The sequence below is a fragment of the Phacochoerus africanus genome, chromosome 8 (assembly GCF_016906955.1).
Source record: "Phacochoerus africanus isolate WHEZ1 chromosome 8, ROS_Pafr_v1, whole genome shotgun sequence".
NCBI classification, from domain to species: Eukaryota; Metazoa; Chordata; class Mammalia; order Artiodactyla; family Suidae; genus Phacochoerus; species Phacochoerus africanus.
In genome coordinates this window covers 52,037,191-52,051,588 of record NC_062551.1, presented here as the reverse complement: position 1 = coordinate 52,051,588, position 14,398 = coordinate 52,037,191, and the positions used below count along the sequence as shown (strand labels likewise).

Sequence of the window (14,398 nt, the reverse complement as noted above, 5' to 3'; positions counted from 1 at the left end):
ACTGGGTCACAGGTGCTAATGGATTCCCTCTTTTTCAGCCCAACCCCAGGGGTGTTTTCTCAAACTCTGGCACTGATCTGGGCACACCCCCGCTCAGAAGCATGCAGGGGTTCCCCAGAGTCGACTCCAGCTCACACTAATTGTTTAGGAAGTGCCTGGCCCTGTTCGTAGTTGTTTGTATTAACTCATTTGATTCTGACAACACCCCTTAAGTTGTCTCCATCCTACAGAGAGGAAGCAGAGGCACAGAGAGGTTCAGCAACTTTTCCAAGGTCAGCCAGCATTGAGTGGTTGACTCAGGATTCCAACCTCGGCATCCTGGCTCAGAGTCCGTGCTCTCAGCTCTGTAATACAGTCCCCTTTCCTGGTACTGAAGTGTCATGAGTAGGGCAGAGACTTGAGAACCGAAAGCAGTCTTCAGGTTGAATTTTATTTATTTATCTATGTATTGGCCCCGCCCTTGGCATCTAAAAGTTCGCCGGGGCCAGGGATCGAACCCCCACCACAGCAGCGACCTGAGCCTGCTGCAGTGACAATGCCAGATCCTTCACCCACCGGGCCACAAGAGAGCTCCTCAATTTGAATTTTAGTTCTACTCTTTACTTACTGTGTGACCTTGAGTAAGTCTTTGAGCGGCTCCTCAACTGTAAAGTGGGATCAGTAACCCTAGGATGGTTAGAGGGTTTGGGGAGGGAAGCAGGTCACGTGCTTGGAGTACGCGCTTGATACGTGTGAGTTGTCTTTTTTTTTGAATGGCAATGAGAAACTCAGACTTGAGAGAGGGCGGTAGTGAAGGACCAGTGAGGAAAACATCAGCCAGGCTGCCTTCTAGTTCTCTACCCCTGGGCTCCTAGGTCCAAGGGTCACTCCTTGAGGGGGTGCTCAGAAATTCAATCTGTCCCCATTCCCATTCCTAGCCGCAGCCAAAGATAAATAATTCACTCGCCCATGCCCAGCCTGGCCCAACTCCAGGTATTTCAGTGAGCAGGAACTATTTCTAACAACTGTGTGGGTTTTCTGCCCCCCCCCCCCCACCATTTTGGTCCTTAGGACTTCCCTGGGCAGTGTGGCAACTTTCTAAGTCATTTTGAAATGGGCTCATTTGTTGTGAGGCTTCCTGAGTTGATCCCATAAGGTCTCTGACTCTGATGGGAGAGCTTAGGGTGAAAGGCATTGGCTACAGATAGGCCCACATTCATATCCCCACCTCTGCTGCTGTGTGTCCTTGGCCAAGTTGCATTCCCATGCTGGGTCTCAGTTTTCTCGTATGTAAAATGGGACCACCTTCCAACCACGAGGCTCTTGTCAAGGGTCGATGTGGTAACATGTATAACGTGCCTAGTGCGTAGTAAGCCCTTAACAAGTGTGAGGTCTTTTGAATAATTTTGTTTCTCCAAGAAAAATGTATTGTGCATGTGCTCCAGAACCAGGACACCCAGAGCCGAATCCTGACTCCCATCACCCACCTGCTCTGTGACTTTGGGCAAGTCCTTTAACCTCTCTGGACCTCGGTTTCCTCTTCTGGAGAATTGGGGGTTCACCCCCTGCATGTTGCTAGGGCACTACTATGTGCCAGGGCTTGTACCAGGTTCAGGCCAATACCTGGCCTTTGGGGAGCTTGCTGTTGTCATAACATTGGGGCAGTTTTGCAGCTCTGGTGGCATTTGTGTTATTTCTTCTGGATTGGGTGTTTCTATCCCTGCTTCATTTTCAGTCCCCTGTGCCAGCTTTGCCTGGTGGTCATTGTTTTCCTGGATTTTTAACATTTTATCCCCTGGTCTCAGTGAATTATCTGAAAATCTGTTGGTTTGGGGAAGAGTTGCCAACTTCTTCCTCATCCCTGTACCTGTTTGTCACATCTGGGGTGACGTGACACTTTCCCCCCTTTCCTTTGTTGGTTTGTCTTAGAAATTGTGTCTCCTTTCCAAGTGATTTTGCCTTTTCTTCAAATCTTAAATGTGTTTGCAGCCTGTGCTTATCTTACTCATACAAAATGATATTTTTACCATTTCTAATGGTATATTTCTGGCAGCTCTGGTAAAGGTGTATTATTCCTAGGAGTTCCCTGGTGGCTCAGTGCGTTAAGGATCTGGCATTGTCACTGCTTTGGTGAGGGTTTAACCACTGGCCTGGGAACATCCACATGTCTCGGGTGCAGCCCCCCCCAAAAAAAAGTGTATTATTTCTAAAAGTACAGGTTTTCTAAAATGCTTATCTTGCCACTTGCTCTTTGATACTCTCCTGACCCTTCAATTAAGATCATAACTCCCAGAGCTCCTGCTGTGGAGCAATGGGGTCAGCAGCATCTCTGGTGTGCTAGGACACAGTTCAATCCTTGGCCCAGCACAGTGGGTCAAGGATCTAGTGTTGCTTCAGCTGCAGATTAGTCACAACTGCGACTCAGATCTAACCCCTGGCCTGAGAGCTCCATATACCATGGGGCGGCCAAAAATTGAAGAAAAAAAAAAAGAAAGGGAGTTCCTGTTGTGGCGCAGCAGAAACGAATCCCACAGTATCCATGAGGATGTGGGTTCGATCCCTGGCTTTGCTCAGAAGGTTGAGGATCCAGCCTTGCCATGAGCTGTAGTGTAGATTGCAGACAGGGCTTGGATCCCAAGTTGCAGTGGCTGTGGTGGAGGTCGCAGACGTGGCTCAGATCCTGTGTGGCTGTGGCTGCGGCATAGGCCAGCAGCTGTAGCTCTGATTCGTCCCCTAGCCTGGGAACTTCCATATGCTGCAGGTGTGGCCCTAAAAAAAAAAAAAAAAAAGATCCTAACTCCCACTTTCTATTCCTGATCCCCTCTACTTGCTGTATTTGCTTCCCTGCAGCACCTTGAATTTGACTGTTTATTTTCCCCTCTCTCTGATCCTGGAGGACAAGGATTTCCGTCTCTAGGCCCCTGCGTATTCCCTGCTGCCCAGACCAGTGCCTGGCCCAGGATAGCTGCTCTGTAAATACCGTTTAGTTACTAGGTGAGCCCCAGGACCCAGTGATAACAGAGGGATGGCCACATGCTGATTAGCGTGAGGGATTCCGATCGGTTTCATTTCAGAATGTGAAATAAAGAGGACGTCTTTGGCTCGGTCCGTGGCGGTCAGACTCTTCAGTAGTCTCACCATTTCTTCATAATCCTGGCACTCTCCTGGGTGCCTCGCTGGCCCCGAGATCTCAGTGACTCATCAGCCAGCCCTTGGGTGGGTGCCGTTATTATCTGTGTTTTACAGTGGGGGAAATCGAGGCACAGGAGGCTAAGGACCCTGCCTACAGTCACACTCTGGGGAGTGGGAAAGCTGGGGGGCTGGCGGCTCTGTTTGGACTCTGGCTGCCCCCTGGATCTCTAGATCCTGCAGATTTATTTGGATGATTCCTGCCATCAGGGAGCTCTCAGAGAGGAACACTTGAGAAGGGGAGAGAGGCCAGCAGACCCCGCGTCCAACCAGGTGGATGAGGATGGATGGATCGGGACTGCGGACAAAGGGGTAGCAGGGCTGTCAGGGTGGAGAGAGGGGAGGATAGAAGGAGCAGGAGCAGAGCCCTGGGGTCCTGCCACCGACGCCCGTATGCCTGTGGCCAAGTGTATTTCCTGGGCACGGCGCTGTGCCCAGTCCTCTGACCTCCTCGACCCCGGGATGGAGGCCAAGGTTGGGGAGGGGAGCATCACCTGAATCAGCATGGGAGTCAGGCATCTGCTTTTTTTAAAAAATCATTTCCTTCCTTCTGTCTTCGGTTTATGTGTGGTTGGTACTGTTTCCAGCTTCTGAAGTGGCAGGCTTAGCTTGTTCATTGTACGCCTTTCTCTGCGCTTTTACGGCGGCGGGTTCTCCCTGGACCTGCCGCACACCTGTCCGCCTCGCTGTCTTTACCTTCATCTGGGCCTTCCTTCCTTTGGCCTGTCTTCCGGGCTAGATCTTTCCTTGATCTAATAGCTTCCTTTTTCTTGGTGTACTCCTGCACTTTGGTGAAGCAGATCCTCCAGCGGGTTTCCCAAGAAAGGGTTCACGGGCATGTTTTGTTTGTTTTGCCAACTCTCACCTCTCCTGGAAGGGTTTTAAGCAGAGGAGTGATGCTGTCGGATATGTGTTTGCAAAGATCTCTGGCTGCCATGGAAAGGATGGAGCCGGAAGAGCTAAACCAAGTCAGGGAGCCAAGCGGAGAAGTGCCTTTGAGGAGAGGTCCCAGCCCTCCGGAAACCCAGAGGATGGAGGGGAGAGGGCCCCTCGAGCAGGTCCTTGTCATTCAGCAATGACAGGTGACAGGTGCTATAAGAGGAGGTCTCAGGAGGAAGAGATCCTGGGTGGCTTAGGAGGGCACCAGGAGAGCCCTCGGAGGAGGTGGCATCCTGCCTTGGTCCCGGGAGCAGGATTTCTGCTGGTGGACTTGGCTGGACCAGCTCATTTCTCACCAGAGGTCCCAGTAGCAGCTGTGCAGAAGTCAGACAGCATGGCAGTGTTAGGGGTTTATTCAAACAAACACACACTGCACACCTGCGATGTGCTGGGGCGTTCCTTCTTGAACTGAAATGTGCGTGCGAATCTCCCAGAGAGCTTGTTGAAGTGCACGTTCTGATCCAGCAGGTGTAGGGCAGAGCCCAATACTGCGTTTCTTTTTTCTTTTTTTCTTTTTACAGCTGTACCTGTGGCATATGGACGTTCCCAGGACAGTGTGTGAGTCTGTGGCGAGGGCTGCAGTTTTAAGTCAATGCAGGTCAAGGCAGGTGATCTCCGAGCAGCACCTGGTGGAGGGACAGGAGGGGGCCCTGTGGATACCTGAGGAAGAGTATTCTAGGCAGAGGGAAACAGAGTGCAAAGGCCCTAAGGACTGAACAAGATGATCCAGGAAAAATGGTCCCTAAACTCAGCGAAGGAGCTACTTGCATGCTGGTGTCAGCCAGACTTGGATTCAAAGCTCAGCCACAAAGTTGTGTCCACAATGGCGCTATTTAGCCATTCTCTGCCTCCACTTCGTAATCTTCGAAATGAGATGAAAACTAGTGAGAATTAAATGAGTTACTATTTGTAAAGCGCCCAGAGCAAAGCCTGGCGCGTGGCGGATATTAACTGCTCTTGTGGTCATTCTTTGCTCTTTAATATATTCATGTTGGCCATGACTGTTTATTTGGATGCCTGCCCCCATTCCCATGAGCTCCTCCTGGCGAGCTCCGTGTCATCTCTGTGTCCCCATCTCTGTCGCCAACCCAGGGCCAGCACACAGGAGGACATCTGAATGTCAGACGAGGGATGTAAAGCTGTCTCATTGTCAGAGGCATTCTAGCGAGGGTGCTGAGTGTGGGGTTCACGTCTTTACTGATTGCATCTTTCCAACCAATGTCTGTCTAATGGAGAAATACATTAAGGTTTCCCATCACAGTTGTGGATTTGCCAAACCGTTTGTCATTGTGTTGTTTTTTGCTTTGTACCGTTTGGGGCCACAGTACTAGGAGCACGTGTGTTGAGAACTTTAGTGTTTGATGGGTTTGTTTTGTCACCATCTTTGTCCCGATAACACCTCTTGCATTTGTCCGTTACTTTTTGTTTTTAAACAGCAGTGTCACTTTTTCTGCTTGTCCCTAGTTTCATATTTGCCTGGTCAGTCTTTTTTCCACCTTTTATTTTCAGTCTTTCTGGCTCATGATGTTTTACAATAAAAGGAGCTTCCCAGAGCGTTCTCTGAAAGCTGACTTCGTGTAGAGCCTTATGCTGGGCTCAGTGTGTCGAAAGTTAGAAAATTCTGTTCCCCCGGTGACCTCGAACACAGATAAAAAACTTGGGTGTGAAACAGCGTTTACACTGCCAGATTTCATGGAGCTTAGGACATAGAGCCTAAGGGAAGGAAGCTTTGATCCATGCAGTCCCATGCTGGGCAGGGTTGCTGGGGTCCCCGTGATGACCATGACAGCTCTGCCCTTCCTCCCTCCTCTCCTGCTGGGGTTTCACTATCCCATGGAGGAGACAGATCTATCCCCAGACAGTGATGACTCAGAGTGGGCAGGGCTGAGACTTAGGAACCCAGAAGTCCCCTTCTGGGCAGGTGGGAGGTTTCCAGGAAGAGAGCTCAGGGAAGGCCTCTCTGTTAAAGATACAGGCCCATTAACATTACATTTGGGGAGTTCCTGTCGTGGCGCAGTGGTTAACGAATCCAACTAGGAACCATAAGGTTGCGGGTTCGGTCCCTGCCCTTGCTCAGTGGGTTAAGGATCCGGCATTGCCGTGAGTTGTGGTGTAGGTTGCAGATGCGGCTCGGATCCCGTGTTGCTGTGGCTCTGGTGTAGACCGGTGGCTACAGCTCCAATTAGACCCCTAGCCTGGGAATCTCTACATGCCGTGGAAGCGGCCCAAGAAATAGCAAAAAGACAAAAAAAAAAAAAACATTACATTTGGGCAGAATTCTCATCGTGGCTCAGCGGGTTAAGAACCTAACAAGTATCCCTGAGGATGTGGGTTTAATCCCTGGCCTTGCTCAGTGAGTTAAAGGATCCAGCGTTGCTGTGAGCTGTGGTATAAGTCGCAGACTCAGCTTGGATCCCCCATTGGCTGTGGTGTAGGCCGGCAGCTTTGCCTGCTAACCTGGGAACTTTCATGTGCCGCAGCTGCAGCCATTAAAAAAAAAAAAGTTATATTTGAGCAAAGACCCAAATGATAGAAGAGATCGAGCCGTGTGGAGATCTGGGAGGAAAGCATCCCAGTCCAGTCTGAGGGAACAGCAGATGCAAAATCTATGGAAGGCAAGAGCTTGGTGACCGAGGAACAGATAGCAAGGAGGCCAGTGTGGGAGCCCAGAGGTGGAGCCTGACCCCGGCTGGGTAGGGTGAGTTACTCCTTGGAGGAGGGGATGGCAGAACGGACACCCTAGAGGATATATAATTAAACAATAGGGCTCAGCAATCTAGAATCAGATTCCCTGGGTTCATAGTCCTACTTCAAGTCACACCAGTTCTGTGTGACCTGGGACTAGTTAGGCAACCTGTTCCGCCTCAGTGTCTTCATCTGTACAATGGAAATAATAGTTCCTCCTGAGGATCAGACAGGGCCCCAGTGTTCCAACCACTCGGTATGCCAGATCAGGTGCTTACCTGGGTCCACTGGGAGCTTGGCAGAGTGGGGAGGGATCAGCTGGACTGGTGGGGTACCTGGGCGTTTTCCCAAGGGTACTGGGGAGTCATAGCAGGTTCTCAGCCAGATAGGGACAAGGTCAGGTTTATAATTTAAGAAGATCCTTCTGGCTGTGATGTGCAGGATGGTTGGTAGCAGGCTGGGTGGTGGGGATGTGGAACCACCTTTGGTGTCTCTTGAGTTCACCTGGCACTGAAAGGATCTAGGCCAGTGCTGTTCAATAGAAAATAGAGTGAGCTTTACATGTAACTGAAGATCTTTGAGTAGTCACATTTAAAAAGTCAAAAGAAAGAGATGGAGTTAACTTTAAACATTTTAATTGAACTCAATTACATCCCAAATATTATTATTTTAACAGGTAACTAATATTTTAAAAAACATTGTCGAGGTATTTCATATTCTTTTCTTGTACTAGATCTGAGTCAGATTTGTGGTGCCTTGTGGAAGGGCTGGCTGGCCTGAGAGTGCCTTTTGGCCACACAGCCTTAGCCTCCAATGCCAGGCCCTGAGTCTTAAACTCACTGCCAAGGGAGCCGGCCCAGGGTTCTGCCCATTGTTTTTCAAGGTGAGGTGATCTCGCTGCCCAGTTTCTACTGCAGGAAATCTCGGCCCCTAAGGTTCTCTGCCAAAACTAGGCACTTTGAGATATTTTTGCTCCCATCCTTCGGCCTGGAGTCTCAATCCCTGAGCTGCCTGGCCCTTTAAATCTCAGCTGTCAATCAGGGCTCCTGTTCGGAGGGAACGTGGTGATAAACCTCTCCTTGAATGCCCTGGCCGATTTCCTGGCCTGGTTCCTCCATTTAGCAGAAAGTTGGGAATTGTTCCACACTCTCTTGCACTTGGCTGTTTCCTCACCCATTTCGTCACCTCTCGTCTCCTCCGCCCTCTTTCGAAGTTGGGCCCCTTCGCCAAGGCCTTCCTTATATGGGCACGGCCCCGAACGGCCGCCGCTCATTGGCTGGGGGCTTCACACGCGCGTCTGTCAACAAAGGGGCGGGGTGAAACCAGTCGGGCGCCTGCCGGCACGACCGCTGGAGGGAAGGAGCGAGGGGGCGGGCCCGCTTCAGCCTCTTGCGCACGCGTGTGGGGGTGTGTGTGTGTGTGTGTGTGTGTGTGTGTGTGTGTGTGCTGCCACCTACTCCCGCCACAGGGGGGCGGGGTCGCGGGTGGGGGGCACTTTGGGGGCGTGTCTAGGTTTCCTGGGAAGTGGTTAAAAAATTGGGGAGTTTGCATTTAAGTGATGTTTAGGGGCTTGAGAAGATTTTGCCTGGGTGTGAGGATGCTTTGGTGCTCCATTGAGTTCAGGGGGCGCCTTGGGATTTGGGTTTGGCTTCTTTTATAGTGTGGAAGTTTCGGTTGCATTGTAGGAGGTCTCCCGTGTGGTTTGGGGCTTTAGCGGGGATAGGCTTTGCGGAGCCACGGAGAGACTCAGGAGCAAAGAAGAGTGCAAAGGTACCAATTCTGGTCCCAGAATGCATGGGTTTTCTGTTCTCTCCACTTCCTACCTACCTGACACAGGACGTGGGATTCAGTCTTTCTGTGCCTCATCTGGAAACAGGGACTAAGAACATTATGTGCTTCATAGAGACAGGAGAGGATTAGCAGGAATTGTTAGAACAGTAACAATTAGTAACCGGTAAGCTCCCAGTGAGGATACAATAAAGTACAGTAAGCTCTAGTCTGTTTATTAACATTCGTGAGGTTTCTTTGGAAGTTCGTTTGGTTTTGAGAAATATATGGTTTGGGATTAGTTTTATGTGTTAGGGAGCTTTTATGTTCTAGTGAGTTATTTTGCAAATGGGGGGCTTCTGTGGGATTAGGGAATACACGTGGAGGTTTAGAAAAAGTTTGAGGTGATTGTAGAGTTTCAGGAAGCTGGTCTTTGGGGGCATCTGTGAGGTTGGGAATTTGCTGTGTGTGTTGGAGTTCTGGTAGGCGTGGGATCTGTGAGGGGTTCATTGAAATTGAGGCTTTCTGTGCTGAAGGAGATATTTTTAGATTTGGAGGTATAAAGTAGGGTTTCAGGAGTTCCCTTCGTGGCATAGTGGAAATGAATCTGACTAGGAACCATGAGGTTGCAGGTTCCATCCCTGGCCTCTCTCATTGGTTAAAGATCCGGCAGTGCCGTGAGCTGTGGTGTAGGTCGCAGACATGGTTCAGCTCCTGCATTGTTGTGACTGTGGCATAGGTCAGCAGCTATAGCTCCGATTCGACCCCTAGCCTGGGAACCTCCATGTGTCACAAGGTGCGGCCCTGAAAAGACAAAAAAAAAAAAAGTAGGGTTTCACAGTGTCTGGGTATTTTGCATATTTGTGGCCTGGATATATTTACATCTATAGGGAATGAGTGGTCTTTCTTTTTTTTTTTTTTTGGCTTTTTGCCATTTCTTGGGCCGCTCCCGTGGCATATGGAGTTTCCCAGGCTAGGGGTCTAATTGGAGCTGTAGCTGCCAGCCTATGCTAGAGCCACAGCAACGCGGGATCCGAGATGCGTCTGCAACCTACACCTCAGCTCACGGCAACGCCGGATTGTTAACCCACTGAGCAAGGTCAGGGATCGAACCCACAACCTCATGGTTCCTAGTTGGATTCGTTAACCACTGTGCCACGACGGGAACTCCTGAGTGGTCTTTCTTTACTGTGTTGCTTCTATCCCTGGACATTTAGATGTGTTGGTGATTGGTAAACTTTGCCATCTATAGATTTAGGGGCTTTTTTTTTTTTTTTTTTTTGGGCCAAACTCGCAGCATATGGAAGTTCCCAGGCTAGGGGTCGAATCAGAGCTCCAGCTGCCGACCTACACCACAGCCACAGCAACTCAGGATCCAAGCCAAGTCTGGGACCTACCCCACAGCTCACGGCAAGGCTGGATCCTTAACCCCCTGATCAAGGCCGCATCCTTATGGATCCTAGTCTGGTTCATTACCACTGAACCATGATGGGAACTCCCTGTTTTCTTTTTTGGTTTCAGGGGTTTGTTGTTGTGTTGTTGTTGTTTTTTTAGCAAGAAACTGGGACTTCAGCATATGTTGTAAGTATTAGGTGGGATTGGAGATTATGAGAGGCAAGGATTTTTAGGATTTTTAGGATTAGGACTCTGTTTCTGTGTCTGTGGGTGTTTGGAAGCTGTCTAAATCTGGAATGATGTCTACAGGACCAGGAAATAAATGGGGTTTTAGTGGTATCTGGTATTGCCTGAATTTAGAGGGACAGTATGTACTGCAGAGTTCAGCAAAATTTTTTCCATAAAGGGTCATATAATGAGTATTTTAGGCTTTGCAGGCCGTATGTCCTCTGTTGCAACTACTCTGCCGTCATAGCATGAGAGCAGTCATAAACAAATGAACATGTTTCAATAAAACTTTATTTGCAGAGACAAGAAATGGGCCGGTTGGGCACGTGGCTCCAAGTAGTATGACGAGGAGTCAGCAAATTGCTTTCACTGGTCTGTAAACATGTGGAAGGTTCGATATTGAAAGGGTGTGTAGGTTTCAAGATGTCTGGAGGGAGATGGGCCGGGGAAGGATCAAGGCTGAGGGATTGACCCTGTTGGTCCCGCAGTGGAATGTGGTTGTGTCGGACTCCTTAGCAAAATTGCCTCCTCATTAGGTCATGCACACAAAGTCACTGCAAAATAAAAGTTACTTTTACGAGCCCTAAATTGAAAAGTCTAGAAACCAAGTTTGAAAGCCTGGTTTTGTGCTGTATAAGCACATTTCCCCACGCTGAGCCTCAAACTCAGCAAGTTGTGAGCAACGCGAGGAAACTAGACCAAAACAGGCCTTTTCATCTCAGGAGTCTGGTGGCTATGCTTAAGGAAATTACCTGCGTGATTTTGGTGCGAGTGTGTAAATTCTCTGCACACACAGCTTTCAGAGATTCTCAGAGAGACTCATGACCCAAACCAAGTGAAGAGCTGATTTCTTACGGGCCTGTCTGACTCTGACCTCTGATTTTCTTTCCCCGCCCAACCCACCTTGTTCCTTCGTTCCTTCCTCCGTGGGCTCAAGCAGCCATGGCTGTGGGCAGGGCTGGGAATTCTTATCTTTTCAGGGACTTTTTACTGGGTGAGCAAATCAGAAAAGGAAGTACTGTCTGTCAGTTGGTACTTTCACTTCTGTTTAAAGGTGAGGCAGCTGGAGGCCTCTGGATCGGGAGTGAAACCAGTCAGCTCCGGTCACATTCTCGGTTTTACAAGAGCAGGTCCCATCACCTCTGCAGCCCTCCCTTTGCTCACCTGCGCCAGAGCAGGAAGAAGTTCTTAGTGGGCTGATTTGGTCTGTCCCCTCGGGTGAGGAGAGGTGGAGGGTTCTGAGGGCTATTGCGAGGGTACTAGGGGGTACTGGGAGGTCAGGCTATTCCCCCAGCCCCCTGACCTCCTCTTTCCTGTCTCCAGGTGGCCCCTGGAGCCCCCCACCGCCATCCGGGTCCTGCGATGTGGTGAACCAGCCTGCCTGTCTGCCGCCTTTCCCCAGAATGGACCGAGGTGGCCTCTTGCCCTTCCAGCTGTGGTGCCCTCGGCCCTTTGGCACCTACTCCCAGAACCAGCCGCGCCCGCCTTCCGCAGCGCTCAAGCCAGCCTCCTGCTCCGAGCCAGGCAGTGGGGCGGAGCCAGATCATGGTCCCGCCCACTCAGAGAACACACCCCCGGCCTTGGCCGCCGAGGCGCCCGCCTCCCAGCCTGCCCCACTCCTTTCCGCAGCAGCTGCTGGCGACGAGGGTCGAGTCCTGCTGGACACGTGGTATGTCATCAAGCCTGGCAATACAAAGGAGAAGGTGGCCTTCTTTGTGGCCCACCAGTGTGGTGGGGGCAGCCGGGCCAGTTCCATGAAGGTCAAGGGGCACTGGGGCAGTGACAGCTCCAAGGCCAAGCGGAGGAGGCGCTGTCTTGAGCCTACTAAGGCTCCGCCGGACCCAGGGGGACAGGACGGGCCCCCTCCTGCTGAGGGGGCCCTGGCCTCAGCCAGCGAGGATGTAGACCTGCTCTCTGTGGCCGAGATGGTGGCCCTGGTGGAACAGCGGGCCGCCCTGGCCTTGCAGAACTACTCGCGCCCCAGCGCTCCAGCACCCGTGGTCTTTGTGTCCGCTGAGCAGGGCGGGCCTGCCAAGGGGCTGGGGTCCGAGCGGCGATCGGGTGGTGGGGACTGCAGCCGGGTTGCTGAAGCGGTGGCCCACTTCGAGGCCCAGCGGGACAGCCCTCCATCCAAGGGCCTCCGCAAGGAGGAGCGGCCTGGGCCAGGCCCCGGGGAGGTGCGCATCGCCTTCCGGATCTCCAACGGTCGAGAGCCCCGGGCGCCGGACGGCGGCCTGCCCAGTGGGAGCGGGGGCCGGCCAGGTTGTGCCTACCCTGGCAGCCCTGGTCCTGGGGCCCGGGCCAAGGACAAGATCACCTGCGACCTTTACCAGCTCATCAGCCCGTCTCGGGACGCCCTGCCCAGTAACGTGGAGTTCCTGCTGGCCAGGGCGGATGAAGCCACCGAGGGTGAGAGCCCAGCCCCCGCCAGACCCGAGGACACGCCCCCGGCCCCCCCTCCCCCCCCTGCCCGGGACTGTGGCGCGTCAGGCTTCCATGTGGATGTGGTGGTTACGGGCGTGGTGGATGAGTGCATCTTCTTTGGCAAGGACGGCACCAAAAACGTGAAGGAGGAAACGGTGTGCCTGACGGTCAGCCCCGAGGAGCCGCCCCCACCCGGCCAGCTCTTCTTCCTCCAGCCCCGGGGACCCGACGGGCCCCCCGAGCCACCCCCGGCCGACGCGCCGGCCGCCGCGCCAGGCCCGGATAATGCCGAGGGGACGACGGACACTTCCCTGTGCCGCCTGTACCGGCACGTGTCGCACGACTTCCTGGAGATCCGCTTCAAGATCCAGAGGTTGCTGGAGCCGCGGCAGTACATGCTGCTGCTGCCCGAGCACGTGCTGGTCAAGATCTTCAGCTTCCTGCCCACGCGGGCCCTGGCGGCCCTCAAGTGCACCTGCCACCACTTCAAGGGCATCATTGAGGCGTTCGGCGTGCGGGCCACAGACTCGCGCTGGAGCCGCGACCCACTCTACCGCGACGACCCTTGCAAGCAGTGCCGCAAGAGATACGAGAAGGGCGATGTGTCGCTCTGCCGCTGGCACCCCAAGCCCTACCACCACGACCTGCCTTACGGACGTTCCTACTGGATGTGCTGCCGCCGAGCCGACCGCGAGACGCCCGGCTGCCGCCTGGGTCTGCACGATAACAACTGGGTGCTGCCCTGCAACGGGCCAGGCGGTGGCGGCGGGGCCCGGGCCGGCCGGGAGGAGGGGAGGTGAAGCCGGGGGAGGGGGGGGGGAAGAGCCCACCATGCCCACCCCCACCCCCTCCCCCGAGGAGCCAAGGGTCAGGACTGGGGTCCCCGGCCCACACCCCTCCTCCAGGCATCGTTGGGCCCCCCTCCAGAACTGAGATGGGATTCGGGGGGATGACCCGAGAAAGCACTCTGATTGATCCCTGGTGGTTTTATACTCTGCAGACGCTCAAGTTGGGTGTTTTGGTTGTTGGTTTTTTTTTTTTTTTTTTGAATCAGAATCAGCATCTCAATTTCTTCTCCATTCAGCCCCAGTGCCCTCCTTGCCCCTCACTCTCCATACCCCAGGGACCCACCAGCAGGGAGCAGATGGCAGCTAATTTTGGTACTACTTAAGGGTTCCCCCATTCTGGCCCCCTTCCGCTCCCTCCCCCAACTCTTTCTCTCTGGAGCTGTTTTCTCCCAAGAGGCTGTAGCACCCAAGGTTGGTACCCTTCCTAACCTATGACACCAGGGCTCACCTCCTCTTTAGGAGATGGGGGCCATCAGATCATCCGATCACATGGCAGCCTACCATTTCTAGACACTTTCTCCCATTAAAACAATAAAAAATGTTTTCTCCTTAGCCTCAAGCTATCAGTCTCTCTACTTCCCCTAAAGGGGAAGAGGGGGAAAAAAAAGTTGCAGTATGAAAATTCCTCTCCTCCCAATGTTAAGCTATTGCCATGCCTCTCCCCTCCCATCCCCCCCCCCCCAAAAAAAGCTGTGAAGCCCTTTGCCTCGCTCTTGACAGCGTGGGGGGCCGGTGGGCAGGGACTGTGGCTTTGAATTTCTGGGTTTTTCCTTTCACTCTGGATACTTGTTCAGGTGTTGGGGTCTTTCCACCCCCAGTCACATGCATTTCTTTGGACTCCTTTGGTCAACCAAGACCTTGATTTTCAGGCAGTTTGATCTGGGGTGTTTTTTTTGTTCTCTTTGGGGGTTTTTTTTGTTTTGGTTTGGTTTTTTCATCCTTGT

General features: G+C 52.5%; 1 protein-coding gene across 1 annotated transcript; it reads left to right on the top strand.

The window, feature by feature from the left end:
- Positions 1 to 10,076: 10,076 nt before the first annotated feature.
- On the top strand, positions 10,077 to 14,006 carry FBXO46 (F-box protein 46). Its single transcript, XM_047791890.1, has 2 exons — positions 10,077 to 11,400; positions 11,506 to 14,006. The coding sequence occupies exon 2, from the start codon at positions 11,586 to 11,588 to the stop codon at positions 13,404 to 13,406; it is 1,821 nt and encodes a 606-aa protein (XP_047647846.1). The 5' UTR covers positions 10,077 to 11,400; positions 11,506 to 11,585; the 3' UTR covers positions 13,407 to 14,006.
- The last annotated feature ends 392 nt before the right edge of the window (positions 14,007 to 14,398 follow it).

Coding starts and splice junctions, on each gene's coding strand:
- FBXO46 (XM_047791890.1), top strand. CDS start 11,586: ATGGACCGAGGTGGCCTCTTGCCCTTCCAGCTGTGGTGCCCTCGGCCC.